This window comes from Peromyscus maniculatus, chromosome 9, assembly GCF_049852395.1.
Source record: "Peromyscus maniculatus bairdii isolate BWxNUB_F1_BW_parent chromosome 9, HU_Pman_BW_mat_3.1, whole genome shotgun sequence".
NCBI classification, from domain to species: domain Eukaryota; kingdom Metazoa; phylum Chordata; class Mammalia; order Rodentia; family Cricetidae; genus Peromyscus; species Peromyscus maniculatus.
In genome coordinates, this window is record NC_134860.1 from 40,117,594 (window position 1) to 40,138,327 (window position 20,734).

A 20,734-nucleotide genomic window follows, 5' to 3' on the forward strand; every position below is an offset into this window, starting at 1 on the left:
AGATCCATGGGATGCTTTGAAAATTTGAAAATAATGTTATTGTGCTTACTGAATCTTTCCTTAGGTTGTGTGGCTACTCCATAGTTTTACATCAGACTGATCTATTGTGTGGTTTGGTTTCGTTTTTTGAGGTAGAATGTCTCTGAGCTCAGGCTGGCCTTGAATTCTTGTTCCTCCTGCTTTCACCTCCTGAGTGCTAGCATAGCAGGTGTGCACCAGTATTTCCGCCTGAGGAGCCTTTTGATTGACCCCTTAGGTCAAATGAAACTTACCACTATGTTGATGTAAAGACAGATGATCCTGGAGTATCATTTAGACCTAGTTTAAACTATGGCTCTGCACCTTGAGAAGCTGCTTAACATCTCTGAGCCTGTTACCTCATTAATGAAATGGAGATGAAATCTATCTGATCACACAAGACGTATCTGAAAATCGTGTTGAACTGGGTATTGGAAAGCACTTTATAGACTAAATCATAAATACATTGGCATTGCTACATAAATTGGTCTTAAAGTGTATGAGTATTTTAGAAACTATACTAACAATTGAATAAACTGTATATTGTGGATCATTTGAGATACAGAGATGAATGACCTAGCCCCTTTACTTTCAAGGCACTCAGAAGCTGGTAAAGAAGACAGGCATTTAATGATGAAAAGTTGTAATATAAGTATATGCCATGTCCTGTGGTTTTTGGCCCAAAAAAATAAAGGGTACAGCTGGGTGGTGGTGGCACACGCCTTTAATCCCAGCACTCAAGAGGCAGAGGCAGGTGGATATCTGTGAGTTTGAGGCCAGCCTGAGCTACAGAGTGAGTTCCAGGAAAGGCACAAAGCTATACAGAGAAACCCTGTCTTGAAACCCCCACCAAAAAAACACAAAAAAAAAAACAAACAAAAATAAATAAATAAAGGGTACTGTTAATGTAGGCTAGGAATGTCATAAAAGTTTCCAATAATGAAACACTAAATGAGATTTAAAGGCCAGGGGTAACTGGGTGTGGTGGTTCCTGCATGAAACATCTTATTATCTGTCCCTGGGTGTTGGGGGCTCAAGTGAGAGATTGTGGAAGTTAAGTTCAGCATGGGCGTAGTGAATTCCAGGTGAATCTGAGCTAGTGTGAAACCTTGTCTCAATTCCCCCAACATAAGGTGCAAAACAACATGACATGCAAAGTAAATCAGTCTATCATCTATTGAACAGGTTGTCACCATATAGCTTGGCTGGCTTGGATCTTGCTGTATAGACCAGGCTGGCCTCAAACTCATAGAGATATACCTGTCTCCTGAACCCTGTTCTCTGCACTACCATACACTAAAATAGTGTAGTTGTTTGTTTTTTTCTACTCTTTTGGGGGCCTGCCACTCAGCTCCCAAATAAATCACACACACAGGCTGATTCTTAGTTATAAATGCCTGGCCTTACCTTGGCTTGTTTCTTGCCAGCTTTTCTTAATGTTAATTTAATCCATCTGTCTTTTGCCTCTGGGCTTTTACCTTTATTTTTGTATACCTTTCTTTCTTACTCTGTTGCTAGTTGTGTGGCTGGATGCCTGGCCCCTGATGTCTTCTACCTCCTCTCGCTCCTAGGTCTCTCCTCTCCCAGATTTCTCCTTCTATATGTTTTCTCTGCCTGCCAGCCCTGCCTGTCCTTTCTCCTGCCTTGCTATTGGCTGTTCAGCTTTATTAAACCATCAGGTGTTTTAGACAGGCACAGTAACACATCTTCCCAGAGTTAAACAAATAAAACACAAACAAAAGTAACACACCGTAAAATAAAATTCCCCACGGGGTGGTGGTGGCACAGACCTTTAATCTCAGCTCTTGGGAGGCAGAGTCAGGTGGATCTCTGAGTTCGAGGCCAGCCTGATCAACAGGGTGAGTTCCAGGACAGCCAAGACTACACAGAGAAACCCTGCCTCAAAAAAACAAATAATAATAATAATAATATTCCCCAACAAAAGTTTTAAATTAATATAATTTAAGAAATAAAAGTAAGTTAATGTCTGAAACATAGAATATGTTCAGAATATGAGGTAGTGGTAAAAGATGGGGGTAAAATATAGGTGGGTATTAAGTCATGAAGGACCTCTATGTCATGATAAAATAATTTGAATTTTAGGGATGGATAGACATCAGCACAGTGGTTAAGAGCAATTGATACTCTTACAGAGGACCTGGGTTCAGTTGCCAACACTCACATGGTGGCTCACAGCCATTCATTACTCCAGTTCCAGGTGATCAGATGCCCTCTTCTGACTTTTGAGAACACCAGTCATGCATATGGTACATATACATACATGCATATATACATACGTACATATGGTATATATACATAATACATACACACATGTGGTACACATACCTACATGCAGACAATACTCACACAAAGTAAATAAAAATTTCAATTTTATATAATAGTGAAGCCAACCTGAACTAGAATATTGACGCTTGAATTTTAAAAATAGGACTCTATAGGTTTAGGCAAGTGGCTCATTAGTGCAATGCTTGAGGACCTGAATCCCTTCCCTGAAACCTAAGTGGGCAGTACAGTAAGTTAAATTACATAGGTAAGCATTTGACTTTGGTTTTATCTATATCCCTAAAAGATCATATTAAAGTTGTTCAGAAAACATTGTATGTTTGTTTTAAGAACATGGAAGATAAAAAAAAGAACATGGAAGATGGACTGGCAGAGGTAAAGGTACTTGCTGCCCAATCCTGGCAACCTGAATTTGATCCTGGAATCCATGTAAGATGGAAGTAAAAAACCAACCCTACAAATTTATCTTCTGACCACCACACACATATTGTGGCACATACACTCACATATATCATGCAGACCAATAGTTCTCAACCGTTCTAATGCTGTAACCCCTTAATACAGTTCCTCATGTTTTGACCCCCGACCATAAAATTACTTTTGTTGGGCTAGAGAGATGATTTAGTGGTTAAGAGCACTGGCTGCCCTGCCGGAGCACCTGGGTTCAATTACAAGCACCCACATGGTGGCTCACAACCATCTATAATGGGATCTGGTGCCCTCTTCTGGCAAAAAGTCAACAGAGCACTCATATACATAAAAAAATATTAAAATTACTTTTGTTGCTACTTCATAACTGTAATTTTGCTACTGTTATGAATCATAATGTAAAAAGTTTGTTTTCCAGTGGTCTTAGGTGACCCCTGTGAAAGGGACATAACCCACAGCTTGAGAACTGCTGATGTAGACACATACACATACTGTAATATTTGTTTTAAAAATAGCATGGAAGATTACCTTATATTGGCAGTTTATTTCTATTCAGGCTTATGTAGTAATAAGAATATTTTATAATTTGAGTATGCATTATAATTAGTTCTGACTGAAAGTGTTTTGTAATAAAGAAAAAAGTTTAGTTATCTTGAAATTATTTTCAAATAATTCTCTAACTATTTTCAACAAAGAACATGTTTTTTGTTTTTTTGTTTTTGTTTTTCGAGACAGGGTTCCTCTGTGTAGTCCTGGCTGTCCTAGAACTCGTTCTGTAGACCAGGCTGGCCTCGAACTCAGATCCGCCTGCCTCTGCCTCCCGAGTGCTGCAATTAAAGGCGTGTGCTACCACTGCCCGGCATAGAACATGTTATTTGTATATAGCTTATTATTACATCTCCCCTCCTCCATACTAGAGATTGACTGTAATGCCTTGCACTTGTGAAGCAAGCACTATACCACTGAGCCTAGGTCTCACATAGTTTAGCTAGGTAGCTTCCTTCATTTATACTTGTTTGCCTGCTTACCTTTTTATTTTTGAAACAAGCTTCAGTAGCCTAGGCTGACTGCAGGTATGCTAGGTTCTAGACCTGTGTAGCTTAAGAGCTGTGGAAGCTGGGTTTGGAGGAACACCTGTAATTCCAGCACTTGGGAGGTAGAGGCAGGCGGATCTCTCTGGATTCATGACCAGCCTGGTCTACATAGTTCCAGGAGAGCCAGAGCTGTATAGTGAGACCCATAAATGAATGAATGAATGAATGAATGAATGAATGAATGAATGAATGAATGAATACACACACTTAGCTAACATGTAGGAGGACTTGGATTTCATCTCAACCACACATAGAGAGCAATGTTATTTGATTACTCTTTTAGAAAAAATTTGTTTAACACTTCTGTCCATTAGATGAAGAAAACCTTTTCAAATCTAGTTTTAAAATTTATTTTTGATTTTATCTAAATCCAATTATTAGTTTTTTTGTTAATATATTACTTATTTTGTGTTCTTTTTTTTTTTTTAAATGCAGCTGTCCCTTTTCCCCCTACTCATCGGTTGACATCTGAAGAAGTATTTGATATGGATGGGATACCCAGGGTTGATATTCTGAAGAATCACCTGGTAAAAGAAGGTCGGGTAGATGAAGAAATTGCACTTAGAATTATCAATGAGGGCGCTGCCATACTGCGGCGGGAGAAAACCATGATAGAAGTAGAAGCTCCAATTACAGGTAAACTTACTTGTGTTTTGGATATTATTAAACCAGTATTTAGTTGATTGGAGATAAATTTATTTCCTTCTCAGTCATAGCATATACTGATTAATATTATATGGACGTTGTCTTGATTTTAGTTTTTCTGTAGTTTAAATTTTTGTTTTTAATATGTGTACATGAAGCTAGTCTAATATGAAGGTTTCATCAGTTGTATTGGCCGTACTTCAGTTTGATTCAGTACTTACTTTGCTCTTAATTACTAGTGGCAAATACCTTGATATATCAATCAGCATCCTAATGTCATTATTTGAAAGTCATTGAAAAGTACTGAGCTGAAATGGGGGTTTTATTACCAGCATTAGAATCTTGTCATCCCGTGAAGTGCTTCCTTAGCTTCTAAAAGAGGAGCTTTATAAATTTAGATGAAAAATTCATTACTGACGAATCTTGTTACTTCTGTTACATCTTGTTTTAGAGTTTGAGCTCATGAGTACTTGGTTAGATATCATCCCATGGTGACTCTTCTTAGACCACTCTTCAGATATTTCCTGATAGCATTTATACTATCTCATGTTATAGCAGTTAGAGTTTAAGTAATATTTGTTAATTCAGAGGCTTTTTATCATATCTAATAATCTTCTTGTTTCAGTGTGTGGTGACATCCATGGCCAATTTTTTGATCTGATGAAACTTTTTGAAGTAGGAGGATCACCTGCTAATACACGATACCTTTTTCTTGGTGATTATGTGGACAGAGGTTATTTTAGTATAGAGGTAATAATCATATACTGTCATTTAATTTACTATTGTTAATATAGATTATTTCTATTAATTCCTAGTACAGTAAGTTCCTAAAAATACTTGTATTGGGTTCTTTTTAATACCTCTGTATATTCTGAAATTTGTAGGAAAAGCTATTATTTATTCCTTTTTCAGACCATTCAATTAGTTTTCTTTGTATCATTTCTTTTTTTTTTTTTTTAAAGATTTATTTATTTATTATATATACAGTGTTCTGTCTGCACACACCCCTGCAGGCCAGAAGAGGGCACCAGATCTCACTACAGATGGTCGTGAGCCACCATGTGGTTGCTGGGAATTGAACTCAGGACCTCTGGAAGAACAAGCAGTGCTCTTAACCCCTGAGCCATCTCTCCAGCCCTGTATCATTTCTTATAATTACTGTTTTTCCTCCAGTGGAAATGATGAGCAGACTGAGGTCTTTATTGTCTTTGTATCTCATGGCTTAAGAGCTAATGATAGTCATTTCTTTACCTCTCTTGCCACTAAGGGCATTAAACCATGAGAAAAATTACATTTTTCTTAAAATTAGGCATTATATGATGCCTTTATTGCTTAAACTGTAGATCTATCTCATCGTGATGCTATTATGACTCAAGAATATCTGAAACCATTTTTTTTAAACTTAAGAGTCATTAAAATGACCTATTGTTTGTCATTTAATTCAGTGATTCTTTTTGCTTTTCCTTTTTGATTGTATAAAGTATGGGAAAATACAGATCAGCCTGTGTTTTCTGACACATATATCTTCTTTATTTAAATGAAAAGTGGAACCATATCAAAACATTTTTTTCTCTTGTCTTCACATATTCTGTACACTGTGATATTTTACACATTGGAAAATACAAACCTACAGAGTCATTTTAATAACTGTATTGTCTTCCATTGAATAAACAAGCCATAACTTCTGTTAGACACTTATGGTTCCCAAGTTTTTTCATTGCAAGTGATGTCTTACTGGAACATTGTAGTCCTATATTTCTGTGTATTTACCCTATTTATTTCTATAGGACAGATTTGTAGGTAGACTTGTTTAGTGAAAGCTCTGTCAGTATATAATTTATGTTACACATTTAATATATCCCAACCAGGTTTAAGCATTAACAGATACTGGTTAATTTAGTCCTCACAACATTGTTATGAGGTAAGTACTGTTATTTATCCATTCAGTAGATGAAGAACCTAAGGTTTGAAGTTAAATTAACTTGACCAAAGATAGACAGTAAGTGGCACAGTCAAGCAGTCTAATTCTAAGCTTGTGCTTTTAATCACCTGTCCTAATACTGAGGCCTTCTTGCCCGGCAAATTTCCACTCTACTTAGTGTTACATATATCCACTTTTAAGGTATTCTCAGTATGCTGTACTTCTCAATAAGGGCTTTGGGACTGTGTCCATTCCTTCCCTAGGGAATTTTATTATCCTAGGCTCTTCTTCCCATTCAAATTTCCGTTATCAAACCCTTTAATCTTTGCTTTAAGAAACATTAGAAAATGGTCCTGCCTAACAAAGAATTTAGTGTAATTGATAAAATTAGTAAAGTAAAACTTAGTTATTAGTGAGCATGTTGGTGTATATGTGCTCATTTAATGTTTTGTAGCAGCACTCGGGAGGCCAGAGCAGGCAGTTCTCTGTGAGTTCGAGACCAGTCTGGTCTACAAAGCAAGTACTAGAACAGCCAGTACTGTACACAGAGAAACCCATGAAAAAGGAAAAGAAAAGACTGTTTTGTAACTTAGGTAGTTAATAATACTGTTTTAAAAAAAAGAAGATAAAGAATCAAAACTAAGAACAGTTTATTTTTAGTAGATGACTTTTTGGCTTTTACCTTTTTTTTTTTTTCCCTCAATAAAATGAAGGTCTGAATAGTTATGCATTTCAATGTACTTGGTTAAAATATCTATCTATCTATCTATCTATCTATCTATCTATCTATCTATCTATCTATCTATCTATCTATCTATCTATTTCCAGACAGGGTTTCTCTGTGTAACAGCCCTGGTTGTCCTAGAACTCACTCTGTAGACTAGGCTGGCCTTGAATTTAGAGAGACCCACCTGTCTCCCGAGTGCTGGGATTAAGGGCATGTGCCACCACGCCTAGCTCTAATGTTTTGTTTTATATGATTGTATAAACCATATTTTTTTCTACATGAAATAGTCCTTTCTTCTTAAAATAATATATAAAATGTTAGTTTTTTTATTTTAAATGTAGAGAAACGCTTGTATGCAAAATGCAGTTTATTTCAGTGTTTTATATTATAAAAATTTCACTTTCTTTGAATTGGATTATATCAGTGGTTCTCAACCTTCCTAATGCTGCCACCCTTAATACAGTTCTTCATGTTGTAGTAACCCCAGCGATGTTATTCTTGTTGCTACTTCATAACTGTAATTTTGTTACTGTTATGAATTGTAATGTAAATATCTGTGTTTTCTGATGGTCTTAGGCTACTCCTGTGAAAGGATTATTCAACCCCCAAAGGGGTCAGAACCCACAGGTTGAGAACTACTGGATTAGATAATAAACACCTGCCTAATGTAAGGAAACATTTGTAAACAACAAAGCAAACATAGAACTTGGCACTTGTGTTAGGCAGTGTGGCATAATGCTTAAGATGACAGGATCAAAACCTATATTTATTCCTTTGGAGCTTTGTAATTTTGAACAAGTTACTTAGCTTACTGATTTAGTTTCCTTATATATAAAATAGAGGTAATATGATAATTGCTTTTTGACCTTTGGCTAAGATAAAGTGGAGATCTACTACATACATTATTATAGTGTTGTTTGAGGAATAAAAGAAACATTTTTTGTCTGAGAAAAATTGTTAGGTACTCTAGTGCTCAGCACATTGTAAGTATTCTATAACTGTTAGCTGCTTTTTTTTTTAATTATTAAAGAGGAAGCCATTTTGCTAAGCTATGTTAAAAAAATTTATAAATCTTAAGTTTAAGTAATTAAGTAGGTTGATTCATTAATTCAAGTATTCATTGCTCTTCTATTTGCTAGATATTTTTCTAGGAGAAGCAGTAATACAACAAAGTCTGATTTCATAAAGTTTATATTTATTAAGGAATAAAGCAATAATAAAGAGAAACAGAATTTGTAAGGTTAATATAGTTAAAAGAAAAGAAGCAAAGATCAACTTAGTTAAATAAAATATAAGAAAAATTCACTGGAAACATTTTCTTTTGCAGTGTGTCTTGTATTTATGGGTCTTGAAGATTCTATACCCAAGCACATTATTCCTTCTGAGAGGCAACCATGAATGCAGACACCTTACTGAATATTTTACCTTTAAGCAGGAATGTGAGTACCTTCAGGAGATGTATTTTCAATTCCTTGGTGTTCTTTGGGATGATATTGGTAGTAAGAGGTATGAAGGGTGACAGTGGAATGCATAAGAAAAGCTTCCATGACCACACATGTATATTTCTAAGAAGAATTGTTAAAGACTTTCATGTTTATTTCCGGTTAAGTTTTATGGATGTACCTAAGAACAGTTTGGATTTTTTTTCATAATTTTTTGAATGTCTTAAAAGTGGTGTAATAATTTTATGTATTTATAAAGCTATATATAGTTAACAAAGACCAAGGGAGTGGTAGTATTGCTCCATGACAGATTTTTATCACAAAAATATTTATTCTTATTTATGTGTATGAGTGTTTTGCCTGTGTGTATGTATGTGCACCACATGTGTGCCTGGAGTTCGGAAGATCCCCTGGAATCTGAATTTCAGATGGTTATGAGTCACCATGTGGATGATTAGAACCTAACTCTGGTCTTCTGCAAGAACAGCCAGGGCTCTTAATCTCTGAGCCATTTCTCCAGTCCTCCTTTACAGACTTCTATGTCTCCATTTTGAGGCATCCCAAAAGTCATACATTTATCTTGTCATCATTATAGACCATTTCAAACAAACTGTTAATGAACTCAAAGTATTTTTTAAGTTTATTTTTAGTGTTTTAAATTAAGTGTGTATGTTTGGGTATGTATGTGTACATGTGTTGTGGTATTCATGGAGGCCAGAGGCATCAGATCCCTCTGGAGCTGGAGTTACAGATGGTTGTTGAGTCGTTTTGTGTGGGTGCTGGAAATTGAACTCAGGTCCTTTGGAAGAACAAATGCACTTAACCACTGAGCCACCTCTCCAGGCCTGAATTAAAATTCTTAACCTACAGTATTTATCCCTTTTTTCTTTCAAATAAAGCAATAATAATCTATCAGCCACTAGATGTTGGCCTTTTTCACACTTTAAACTTGGGTTTGTTTAATTAATATCTGCAACCATATTAAGTCTTTGAATTAAGTTCTAAAAATAGTTTAATTCCATGATGTTAGAGGGACCCCTTACAAATACAAAAACATATATATGCATAAGTCTCATAAACATTTATATAGTATTTGCTTATAACTTGTTTATATCCTCTCATAGACTGTCTTTAATGCCTAATATGCATAAATGCTATGAATATGACTAAGGTTAATTGTATTGTTTAGGAAATACTGAAAGGGAACAAATAAGTCATTTGTTTATTGTGAAGGCATTTTTTTTCTGAATAATTTTGACCCAGGGTTGACTTAATCTACAGATGAAGATCCCACTAATACAGAGAACTGATTGTAATTTTAGAACTACCTGGGCATGGAGGCACATGTCTTTAATCTTAGCTCTCAAAAGGCAGAGGTAGGCGGATCTCTCTGTGTTTGAGGCCAGTGTGGTCTACATAATAGCTTCCAGGGGTGCATATTGAGATCCTGTCTTTAAAAAAAAGAGAGAGGAAAAAAAAAGAAAGAGTAAGTAGAGACATAGAGACAACATAGAATACAGCCATCTCACTTCAAGAATGAGGCAATCAAACATAAGATGAAATATGGAAAAAACATGTTGATTTAAGAGTTCAAATTAAAAGTTTTATTAAACCACATTACTAAAAAATTGATCTATCAGTTAAGAGTCCCTGGGTGCTAGATGTATAGGGATTTTTCTCTTTTTAGATTTATTTATAATTATGTATATGTGTATGTATATATCTGGGAATTGGTGAGTGTCAGTGCCTGTGAAGGCCAGAGGTGTCGGAAATCCCTGGAGCAATTAAAGGCAGTTGTGAGCGTGGGTGCTGAGACTCAGACTCCAGTCTTGGGAAGAGCAAGAAGCACTCAGAGTTGCTGAGCCATATCCCTAGCCCCAGGAGTTTTCTTATGTTTGGTTGTTAACTAAAGATTGTGGTTTTAATAATCTTCCCTACTCCCATGCATGTGCATATTTTATATTTTTGGTTGTGAGCCTAGCCTATCTTAGTGGCTGAGCCATCTTTCCAGACCACATGTGTATATTTTCCCACATTTAGACCCAGGCAGTAAGACCATAAAACCTCTCTAGTAGTAGCTCTCAGCCAGGACACCCTGTGGGTAAAATAGATTCCTGTCTTGAAGTCAGAAATAAAGAAAGGGGGGGGGGGGCAGAGGACTAAGCTAAATTTTTTTTTTTAATAAGACCCTCACAGATACTTACATTTAATAGACTTATTGTATTTTTTTTTTTTTTTTTTTTTTTTTTTTTCGACACAGGGTTTCTCTGTGTAGCTTTGCGCCTTTCCAGGAACTCACTTGGTAGCCCAGGCTGGCCTCGAACTCACAGAGATCCGCCTGGCTCTGCCTCCCGAGTGCTGGGATTAAAGGCATGCGCCACCACCGCCTGGCCACTAAATTTTTTTTAAGGTAACTATCAAATATCCAAAAATGTCACTTAAAACATCTAGAAATATAAAAGCGTATTGAACTCAGGAATGTACATATTTCCTTAAAAGTAAATGATACTTTGATTTGGTGGGGTTTTGTCTTTCATGTGTTTCTGGTTGGCTTCCTGCTTCATTGCCTATTTTAAGCCTTCATTTAGATAAGAGGAACCTGGTACTTATCCAGTTTAAGTGGGTGAACTTTAAATTTCATTGTGATGATGTGGTGGTCTTGCTGTAATAATAATTTTAGGATTATTTAGTATTAGAATTAAGTCAGTGTTAAAACTTTAATCCCAAAGTACAGTTTTAATTTTTTTTTTAAAGGTTTATTATGTATACAGAGTTCTGTCTGCATGCCAGAAGAGGGTGCCAGATATCATTACAGATGGTTGTGAGCCACCATGTGGTTGCTGGGAATCGAACTCATGACCTCTGGAAGAGCAGCTAGTGCTCTTAACTGTTGAGCCACCTCTCCAGCTCCAGTTTTAATTTTTTTTAAAAAAATATTTTATGTGCATTGGTATTTTGCCATGGATGTTGGGTCCCTGGAACTGGAGTTACAGACAGTTGTGAGCTGCCATGTGGGTGTTGTTGGGAATTGAACCTTGGTTCTCTGGAAGAGCAGTCAGTGCTCTTAACTGCTGAGCCATCTTTCCAGCCCCTTTATTTTTTATTTTTATTTTTTTTTACTAGTCCTATGGAAGTTCAAAGTTTAACTGTTTTTAGAAATTTCATTTACTTATTTTTAATAATATTTTGGGACTGTCTACTACATATCCAAAATAAATAGAGAGAATAAGTATTTATCTTTGTGAGGCTGATAACTTTGCGAATTTTTGTTGAATCTTAGGATGGAAGAGGCTTAAAAAAAAATCTATGTATAGTAAGCTTCATTCTTCATGGTGTTGTAATTCTGTGAATTTTAACAATTGCATAGTATTGCCCACCACTGTATTCATGATACAGAAGTTACCTTGTGCTGTAAATTCATTTTTGCTGATTTGTTGTTGTTGCTTTTTCACCCAGTCTCAACTTCTGACTCCCCTTAGGTGTTTGCAGTGTTACCGTTTCCTTGGTCAGTTTAGAACATTTCCCTTTAATAATTGAAACTAGCTGTTCAAAACTCACTAAAAAAGAAAAAAAAACCTATAAATTATTATGAAGAGGATAAGAAATAAAAATCCAGTATTGGTATATATTTTAGGAATTATTATGCCTGTGAGATGGCTCAGCAGATAAGGCACTTGGAACCAAATCTGATAATATGAGTTCAATCACCCAAAACCATGTTGTGGAGGAAAGAACTGAATCTTGCAAGTTGCTCTTTACTCTTCATATATATGTGCCATGCACTTTGTGTGTGTGTGTGTGTGTGTGTGTGTGTGTGTGTGTATGAATAAATGTAAAAACAAATTTAAAATCACCAAGAATTTTCAAATGTTAATCTTTTTCTTTTTCTAGGTAAAATTAAGTATTCCGAAAGAGTCTATGAAGCTTGTATGGAAGCTTTTGACAGCTTGCCCCTTGCTGCACTTCTAAACCAACAATTTCTTTGTGTTCATGGTGGACTTTCACCGGAAATACACACACTGGATGATATTAGGAGAGTGAGTATAACCAACTTCTGAAGTTGGTTCCTGTTCACAGAATTTTTGACTAGAGAGGGTTTTTTGTTGTTGTTATTCTTTTTTTTTTTTTTTTTAAGATAGGGAACTCTCTTTATAGACCAGGATGGCCTTGAACTCAGAGATCCGCCTGCCTCTGCCTTCTGAGTCCTGGGATTAAAAACATGCACCACCACTACCTAGCTAGAGAGTTTTTAAACGCATCAAATTTAACATCAGATTTATTTTCACTGGTAAGATTAGGTAATGATAAAAATTAATGTACTGGTTAATAGACTAATTTCAAGGAAATACCTCTTGATCATTTAAAACAGTATAGTACAGACTGTATTCAAGTTGCTATCCATATCTTATATATATTCTGTCTTCACTTGAAGTATTTCTTCTTTGTGTCTTTTATTTCACAGTTAGATAGATTTAAAGAGCCACCTGCATTTGGACCAATGTGTGACTTGCTATGGTCTGATCCTTCTGAAGACTTTGGAAATGAAAAATCACAAGAACATTTTAGTCATAATACGGTTCGAGGATGTTCTTATTTTTATAAGTAAGGAAAAATTTCCAAGACTTACCACATTTTAATTATGTGACATAGTTTATGCTTCATACAAAAAGAATTGTTTTACTTAATTTATTCTTTTCCCCCTACAGCTATCCAGCAGTGTGTGAATTTTTGCAAAACAATAATTTGTTATCGATTATTAGAGCTCATGAAGCTCAAGATGCAGGGTAAGAATTCTGTTTCCCTGACCCAAATTTACACTTTAATACAAATCATACTTAGTAATCATGATTAATGCTTTACGATGCATATTAAGCTATTTGTTTTGCAGCTATAGAATGTACAGAAAAAGTCAAACTACAGGGTTCCCTTCATTAATAACAATTTTTTCGGCACCTAATTACTTAGATGTCTACAATAATAAAGGTAAGATGTTGTTGATAAAAAAAAAAAAAACTGTATAGACAACTTAGCCTTTTAACTTACTTTAAAAAATTATAGGGGGCGCTGTTTGAAACTGTCCAAGTCTCATAAAAAACTAAGATATAAGGGAGGGGAGAGAAAAAAACAAAATCGAAAATGTGCAACCAAGTTGTGTGCAACCTGCTCTACAACTTGTTGCTCATAAAACCATTTGTAAAAGTGCTCAGAGTTAAGCACATCCACAGATGATTTTGAGTTAAGTACAACCACAGATGATTTTCCTAAGCCCCCTCTCTTAAATCTTCCCTTGTAACTGAGAGAATGTTTTCCTGTCTGTCTAGTTGCTGCTGTCACCGTTTTGTTTATTTGCAGTGTCTCCTTGTTTACTTCATCATGTTGTTTGTTTTATGTTCATGAGTACAAATTTTCTTCTTTTTTTTTAATTTTTAAAATTTTCTTTTGTCCTAGTAGTCTTAAATTACGTGCTCAAGATTTTATTTGAACCTTTTTATAAAAATAATTCCCTGTGGTCTACATTTAGAGATATCCTTTTCTTCCTTTTATTTACCGTTAGCATCCATTTCCCTCTTTTGCTCCTAATTTGATCTGACTATAAAGATTGCATTTCACTTTATTCTGAACCTAACTTACTGATTGAGAATGCTTCAGGCTTATAATCTAGTTAAATTTGTTCCAGGGACATGGAAGATGAGATAGGGTTTTACGTAGTTCACATATTCAGAGGAGAAAATTTAGAGGCCAGCTTCTATTCTGTCTCGACATGTCTAGACTTCAGTTGACTATTTCATAGCTTCAGAGGCAGACTAGAGTAGATGTGCCAGGAGAAAAAAACAGAAAGTTAAAGAAGTTAAAAAGCACATTTAGAAAGATAATGAGGTCATTGCTAAATGTGGGTCACCGTTTGAAAGGAGTTTTTGATGGCAGTAGATGACAGTTAAAAGATTAGTCTTTATCTGGGATTAAACAGCATACTAGAGCATTTTGATATGGAATATGCTGTAGGAATATATAGATACCTAATGAAATATGGCTTCATTTTGAAAAGTAACATTCCTAAGTTTATCAAGAACAGAATTGATTGTTGCATCTGTTGGCCAGTACCCTCACTCTTCAGCGGTGTTTTCTCTTAATGTAAAAGGAGCGAGTAGTTAATATTCAGTTGACTGTTGCCTTCGTGCCTGTCCTTCAGCAATTGGATTTAGGAGGCTAAAGAAACCAGTTTTTTTAATTTTTTAAACCACTCAGTCTGCTCTGTCAGAATCAAATGTCTTAGTAGTTTTGATTTGTGCATAATTGATGCTTATGATTTGAGTGTTTATATAGAATGAGCATATTTGTGATATTTCTTTCTTACCCATAAGGCAATTTTCTAGATTTTTATTTTTCTCCTTTAAATAAAAAGTCTGAAAGGTTGGTATCAGCCCACAATTTCTGAGGCTACCATTAAAATATTTTTCTTCAACATGTGAGTTGTATAAGGGGGAAAAGCATACCTATTGAGTTAATGGGTAACACAGAGCAAGGTTGCTTTTGGTTCTAGGCTAGCCAGAATTTCAAATGTTGGATTTAACATCTTCATTTCGGTGCTTTTTATTAAAATAAAAGGGAGAGGAGATAATCCACAAGGTCATAAGGTGAACAGGTCTCTGTGTTCATGTTTCCCCACCATAATGTAAGATGCCATCTGAGATCAAAGCACCAGGCAGATTAATCATGAACTACAATCTCAAAGTAAACCTTTTTTACTTTTGAGTAAACCAGCAAAGTTTATTTCTGAGTTGAGAAAAGATTACATTATATTTGTAAAATATTTTGTGGGTAGAGAGATGACTCAGCTATTAAAAGGGTAGGCTCACAGCCAAAAATAAAATATTTTATACTTTTCTAACAGTTTCATGTGGAATACATTCTCTGATCTTAAACTTTTAAGATAGACAGGGTGGATGTTTTGGTTCCATTTTATAAATGAACAGACTAGTTAACTGATCATGAGTTGCATAGCTAATGCATGCTGTACTTTAGGCTTGAATCTAGCCCTTCTAATTCCATGTTCCAGAAAGTAGTATAACCAGTACCTGAAATTTAAGTTGGTTATGGTTTATGATTATATTGGGATATTAGAAAGATGTCTAGGGTTGGGGATTTAGCTCAGTGGTAGAGTGGGGTTCAGTCCTCAGCTCTAAAAAAAAAAAAGAAAGATTATCTAAAATTGAGGTGAATATGTATCCTTGGATTATTTAGTTATATTTTTTTTCTTCTGGTTATTTGAATAGATATTTTTCTTGCTAAATGAATAAAATATATCTTTGAAATAGTTTCACCTGATTTCATACACTAAGTGAAAGAAACATTTGTACAGTTATAATATCTAAATTGGTGGGGATTTTTAATTGTTTGCCTTGTTGAATTTAGCTGTTCTTATTAGCTTGCTTGTAGTTAAAAGGATCTTCTTTGATTCCTCAACTTTGTGAGGTTAAAAAAAAAACAAAAACTAGAAAATTGCCCATTGCCATTGTGTGTTTCCCCTAAAAATTGATTTTCACAATTTTGGATTTATTAAAGTGCATGTTCATCATTGGATTGTAAAGTAAAATAAGCATTCTGGAAAGAATCTGAAAATTTCATTAATAATGAGTAAACATTTGATATTTTTATATATTTTAAACGGGGCATGGTGGCACAGACTTTTAATATTAATACCCAGGAGGCAGAGGCAAGCTGAACTCTGAGTTCAAGGCTGACCTGGTCTACATAGTGAATTCCAGGCCAGCCAGGGCTATCCAGTGAGATCCTGTCTACAAAAGAAAAATAATGTGTGTTATTGCAAAATCTTCATTCCTGTCTCCTCCTACCAAGCCCATATTCTGCTTGACCCTCTATCTTAGGCAGATACTGTGCTTTATGTGTTTGATGCTCTTCAGCCTCAAGACAGTTTGCTCTATTGATATTCAACTTACCTTGCAGCTGCTGTATTAAAGTATGAAAATAATGTGATGAATATTCGACAGTTTAATTGTTCTCCTCATCCTTACTGGTTGCCCAATTTTATGGATGTCTTCACATGGTCTTTACCATTTGTTGGAGAAAAAGGTACGATTTTTGTTTTATTTTGGTTTTTGTTTTTACAAAATAATTATTTTACTACTTTTACATTCACTCCAGTTTACTATCATAGACACATACTTGCTAGAGGAAACTGAAACCTGGCTCCACTGTGCTTACAGCTCTGCTTGTGTCTGTGGGTGTGGATATGACAGCCTCAAAGATATTTTGGTTTGATGTTTACAGCCCCCATGTGAGGATGTCTGGGGGACTGGGAGAGGATTTATAAATAGCCTGATGTTGTCTTCAGCTGTTGGATTTTCTTTCGTTTTGTTTTAAGCCTAAATCTTTTATGGGGGGTTAGCTTTGCTTTGGAATGGACACTTCCTGCATATTCTAACACCATTTATCACAGCAGTTTATTGGAGAATTTAATAGCCTTCATTTTGGCAATGTTATCTATTTTATAGAGCATCTGTATTCTAAGAGAAGTAGAAAAATCCAGGTTCTATCTATTAAATCTAATATTCTCCTATATAAAAATATGAATATATTTTTAGTAATGATGCTTTCTGACAAATGTTGAGACATAGCCGTTAGAACTTTTACCTTTGACAAATAACCATTAGGCTTTTAAAAAATAAATAAATAAATGCTGTTTAAGAGTTTTTTTTTTCCTAGTTGTATAGAATTAGGATTTTGTTGCCTTTTTTCCATGTTAGTGTTCATTCTTTTTCTTTCTTTGTTTTATTTTTTCTCCTTTTTTAAAAAAAAAAAAAAAAAAAAAAAAAAACAAGGCAGTGCATCAGATTTCATATGTGGCAAATTGACAATCTGAGAATACAGATAGAATTATAAAACATTTTGTTCTATACCCCCTCTGTTTTTTCACACCTCTTCCATGTTACAAAATGTTCCTTTCTCTGTGATATGTCACCTCTGCCAAGGCAATTTTTGGTTCTAAAATTGAGAATTAATGACACTGTGTGTGTTAGAGTTTCTGCAGATTGCCTTTACTCTTCATTTACCCAGTAGGTCTTATGTAAAGTTTATATGGAGATAGAATTACTCATTTTAGCATTTGAGAAGAGGACTAGTTAAGGGCTTAGGTGGAAGGGATGCATTACACTTACAGCCTTCTATCTTGGGGCTATGAGAAATAGTTCAATCATAGCATCATCAAGCCAAAGGGAATTTAAGAAACATCTCTCTCACTGTGTTGTCTGTAGGCTAGATTGCAGCTCAGCTACTTTAATATAAGATCATGAGGGTGGAGTATAGGTATCAGGAGGATAAAGTAAAGAGGAAAATGGTCCTTTTGTAGGTTCCAATTTAGTTATACCTCTGTGTACTATTTCATAATAGCTAATGTTTCTGCTATGAATGTGTAAGTAGACAGATCACAGCCCATAAGTGAATTTAATTTATATTGTACACTTCTTGAGAGATCAGGAAATTGAAGCTGACTTTTGTTTGCCTGCTACAAGTGAAAAGAAGATGGAGAGAGTAGACTTCTGTTGATCCTACATTTGATTGCTACCAGATGATCTTTAGAAAAGAAAAAAGGGAGGATTCATAAAGCTGGGCATAGTGGCTTGTTCCTGTAATACCTGCACTCAGGAGGTGGAGGCAGGAGTATTGCTGCAAGTTCAAAGCCACATTATGCACTTCAGGTCATCCAGGGCTACAGAGTGAGACTTCAAATTCATTTGTCTTGCTTCGGCCTCCAAAGTATAGCATTATAGTCACAAACCATTTCCTCTCTTTTTAGAATCACTTTCTTTTTGTTTGTTTGTTTTTGTTTTTTGAGACAGGGTTTCTCTGTGTAGTTTTGGTGCCTGTTGTGGATCTCACTCTGTAGATCAGGCTGGCCTGCAACTCACAGAGATCTGCCTGCCTAGTTCCATACTTTTAATCTCAGCACTTAGGAGGTGGAGGTATGAAGATCAAGAGTTTAAGGTTATCCTCTGCTACATCTTGAGTTTGAGGCAAGTCTGGGCTAGCTTCCTCCTTCCCCACTTTGTCCAAAATCTCAACACTGGAAAAATTTTAATGCATATTATGAATCCCTGTGTACCAGTTATTCACCTTGTACAGTTATCAAATCACCACCAACCCTTTGTCATTAGTATTCCTATACTATCACCTCTGTATAGCTAAACTTGTCTGAAGCAGTTTTTTTTTAATCTATACCTATTTCAGACTGTATCTCTATAATATGGAGATTCATTTTTAAGTCTACATTAAAACATTTGTTGATTTCTTAATACAGAGCATATAAAACCATTTTGAGAAAGGGAAAATTGATGTGTAAATATATGTATATGCGGAGAACATTTTTCATATTTTCTTCTTTTGAGGGGGGTGGGAGTTTCAAGACAGGGTTTCTGTGTGCAGCCCTGGCTGGCCTAGAACTCAGAGATTCACCTGCCTTTGGTTCCTGGGTGCTGGGATTAAAGATCTGGGCCACCACTGCCCTGTTCATATTTTCACATAGCTAAAGTGAATTGGTAAACTCTTGATTATTGCTTCTAGTTTAAGGACCTTTATTGTAAGACCCTTTTTTTTTTTTTTTTTTTTTTTTTGAGACAGTGGCTGTCTGTGTAGCTCTTGCTATTTAACCTAGACTTGACCTGAATTCATGGTCCTCTAGCCTCATTCTCCCCAGATTTCTAGTGTATGCACCAGTCTTCATTTAGTGGTAATTCTTTCTTTAAAAAAAAAAAAGTTTTTGAAATGTTTCACAAATTTACAAATCATACAGGGGCCATGTTAATCTCTGAAGTGTTTCCATTTTAGTTTATATGATGCTGAAGCCAGCAATACCGATCACTGTCACTCCATCTCTTCCTCTTAACCAGTCGTTGTGAGCTATAAGCAACTCCTAACATATGGTCTCCATGGATTATTATAAATATTTTATGTAAATGGAGTTGTACAATATGTAGAGGTTTGTTTTATTTGTAGTGGTTTCTTTCTACCCCCCCTTCTTTTTTCTTTTTCTTTTTCTTTTTTTTTTTTTTTTAAGATTTATTTATTTTGTGTATATGAGTGCTCTGTTGACTTTATACCAGAAGAGGGCATCAGATCCCACTATAGATGGTTGTGAGCCACCATGTGGGTGCTGGGAATTGAACTCAGGGCCTTTGGAGGAACAGCCCAGCCCTCTTAACCCCTAGCTATCTCTCCAGCCCCTATTTTGATTATTTTTGTGTACATGTTTATGTGTAAGTTGGTATAGCTACATCTGGGTGCCTATATATGACCTGTGGAAGCCAGAGGACAACCTTGGATGTTATTGTTCATTCTTGTGTCTTCTACGTTGATTTTTAAAACAGGCCCTCTCACTGGCCTTGGGCTCACCAAGGTTAGGTATTTCTTTTGCTTCAGAGTATAGCATAGCACATGCCCATGTGGCTTGTTTCAGGAGTTGATGGTTTTGATGAAATTTAATATAATTCTTTTCTTTTCTTTTTTTTTTTTTTTTTCAAGACAGGGTTTCACTGTGTAGTGTTGGTACCTGTCCTGGATCTCGCTCTGTAGACCAGGCTGGCCTTGAACTCACAAAGATCCACCTGGCTCTGCTTCCCAAGTGCTGGGATTAAAGGCGTGCACCACTGTCGCCTGAAATTTAATATAATTCTTAAGAATTACCTAATCCATAAAGATTTACCCCTGTATTTTGTTGTTTGTTTGTTTTACAATTTTAGTGATCTTTGTTCCGTCTTGAGTTGGTTTTCATATTAGTGTAGTATGGATGTTGTCTAACCTGTTCTTTTTCAGTAGATAGGCAGTTTTTGAAAACCGTTCTTTATCTTCTGAATTATTTTTGGCACCCATGTAAAAAATTGAGTTACCATCAACTGTTCAGTTTTATTTCTGGACTCCCAACTAATTTGCATTTATCTATGAGACTATTTTATAGTTTTTGTGACTTCTTCATAAAATGTATGATGTGTCCTCTATAATTCCACTCATATGTTATTTATGGAAACTCTTGTATTTTTTAGCAGATCTTTGGTGTCTCTGAATTCTAACTCTGGTTGCTCAGAGTTCTAATCTATTTATTTGCTTTCATTTTAAAGTTTTTCAGTTTTTAAAATTCTGTCAT

The 20,734-nt window shown here is 35.4% G+C and overlaps 1 protein-coding gene across 8 annotated transcripts in view; it reads left to right on the forward strand.

Annotated features, from left to right (window-relative positions):
- The window catches only part of Ppp3cb (protein phosphatase 3 catalytic subunit beta), a 46,540-nt gene that overhangs the window by 8,575 nt on the left and 17,231 nt on the right, over positions 1-20,734 (forward strand). For 6 of the 8 annotated variants that reach the window (XM_076544725.1, XM_076544721.1, XM_076544727.1 and 3 more), the window contains exons 2-9: positions 4,281-4,481; positions 5,116-5,240; positions 8,466-8,577; positions 12,472-12,617; positions 13,043-13,182; positions 13,287-13,364; positions 13,469-13,563; positions 16,546-16,671. In XM_076544725.1, the coding sequence (XP_076400840.1) occupies positions 4,281-4,481; positions 5,116-5,240; positions 8,466-8,577; positions 12,472-12,617; positions 13,043-13,182; positions 13,287-13,364; positions 13,469-13,563; positions 16,546-16,671 (1,023 nt within the window). The remainder of the gene's footprint in view (positions 1-4,280; positions 4,482-5,115; positions 5,241-8,465; positions 8,578-12,471; positions 12,618-13,042; positions 13,183-13,286; positions 13,365-13,468; positions 13,564-16,545; positions 16,672-20,734) is intronic. The other 2 variants (XM_076544722.1, XM_076544726.1) reach the window with 1 other exon arrangement.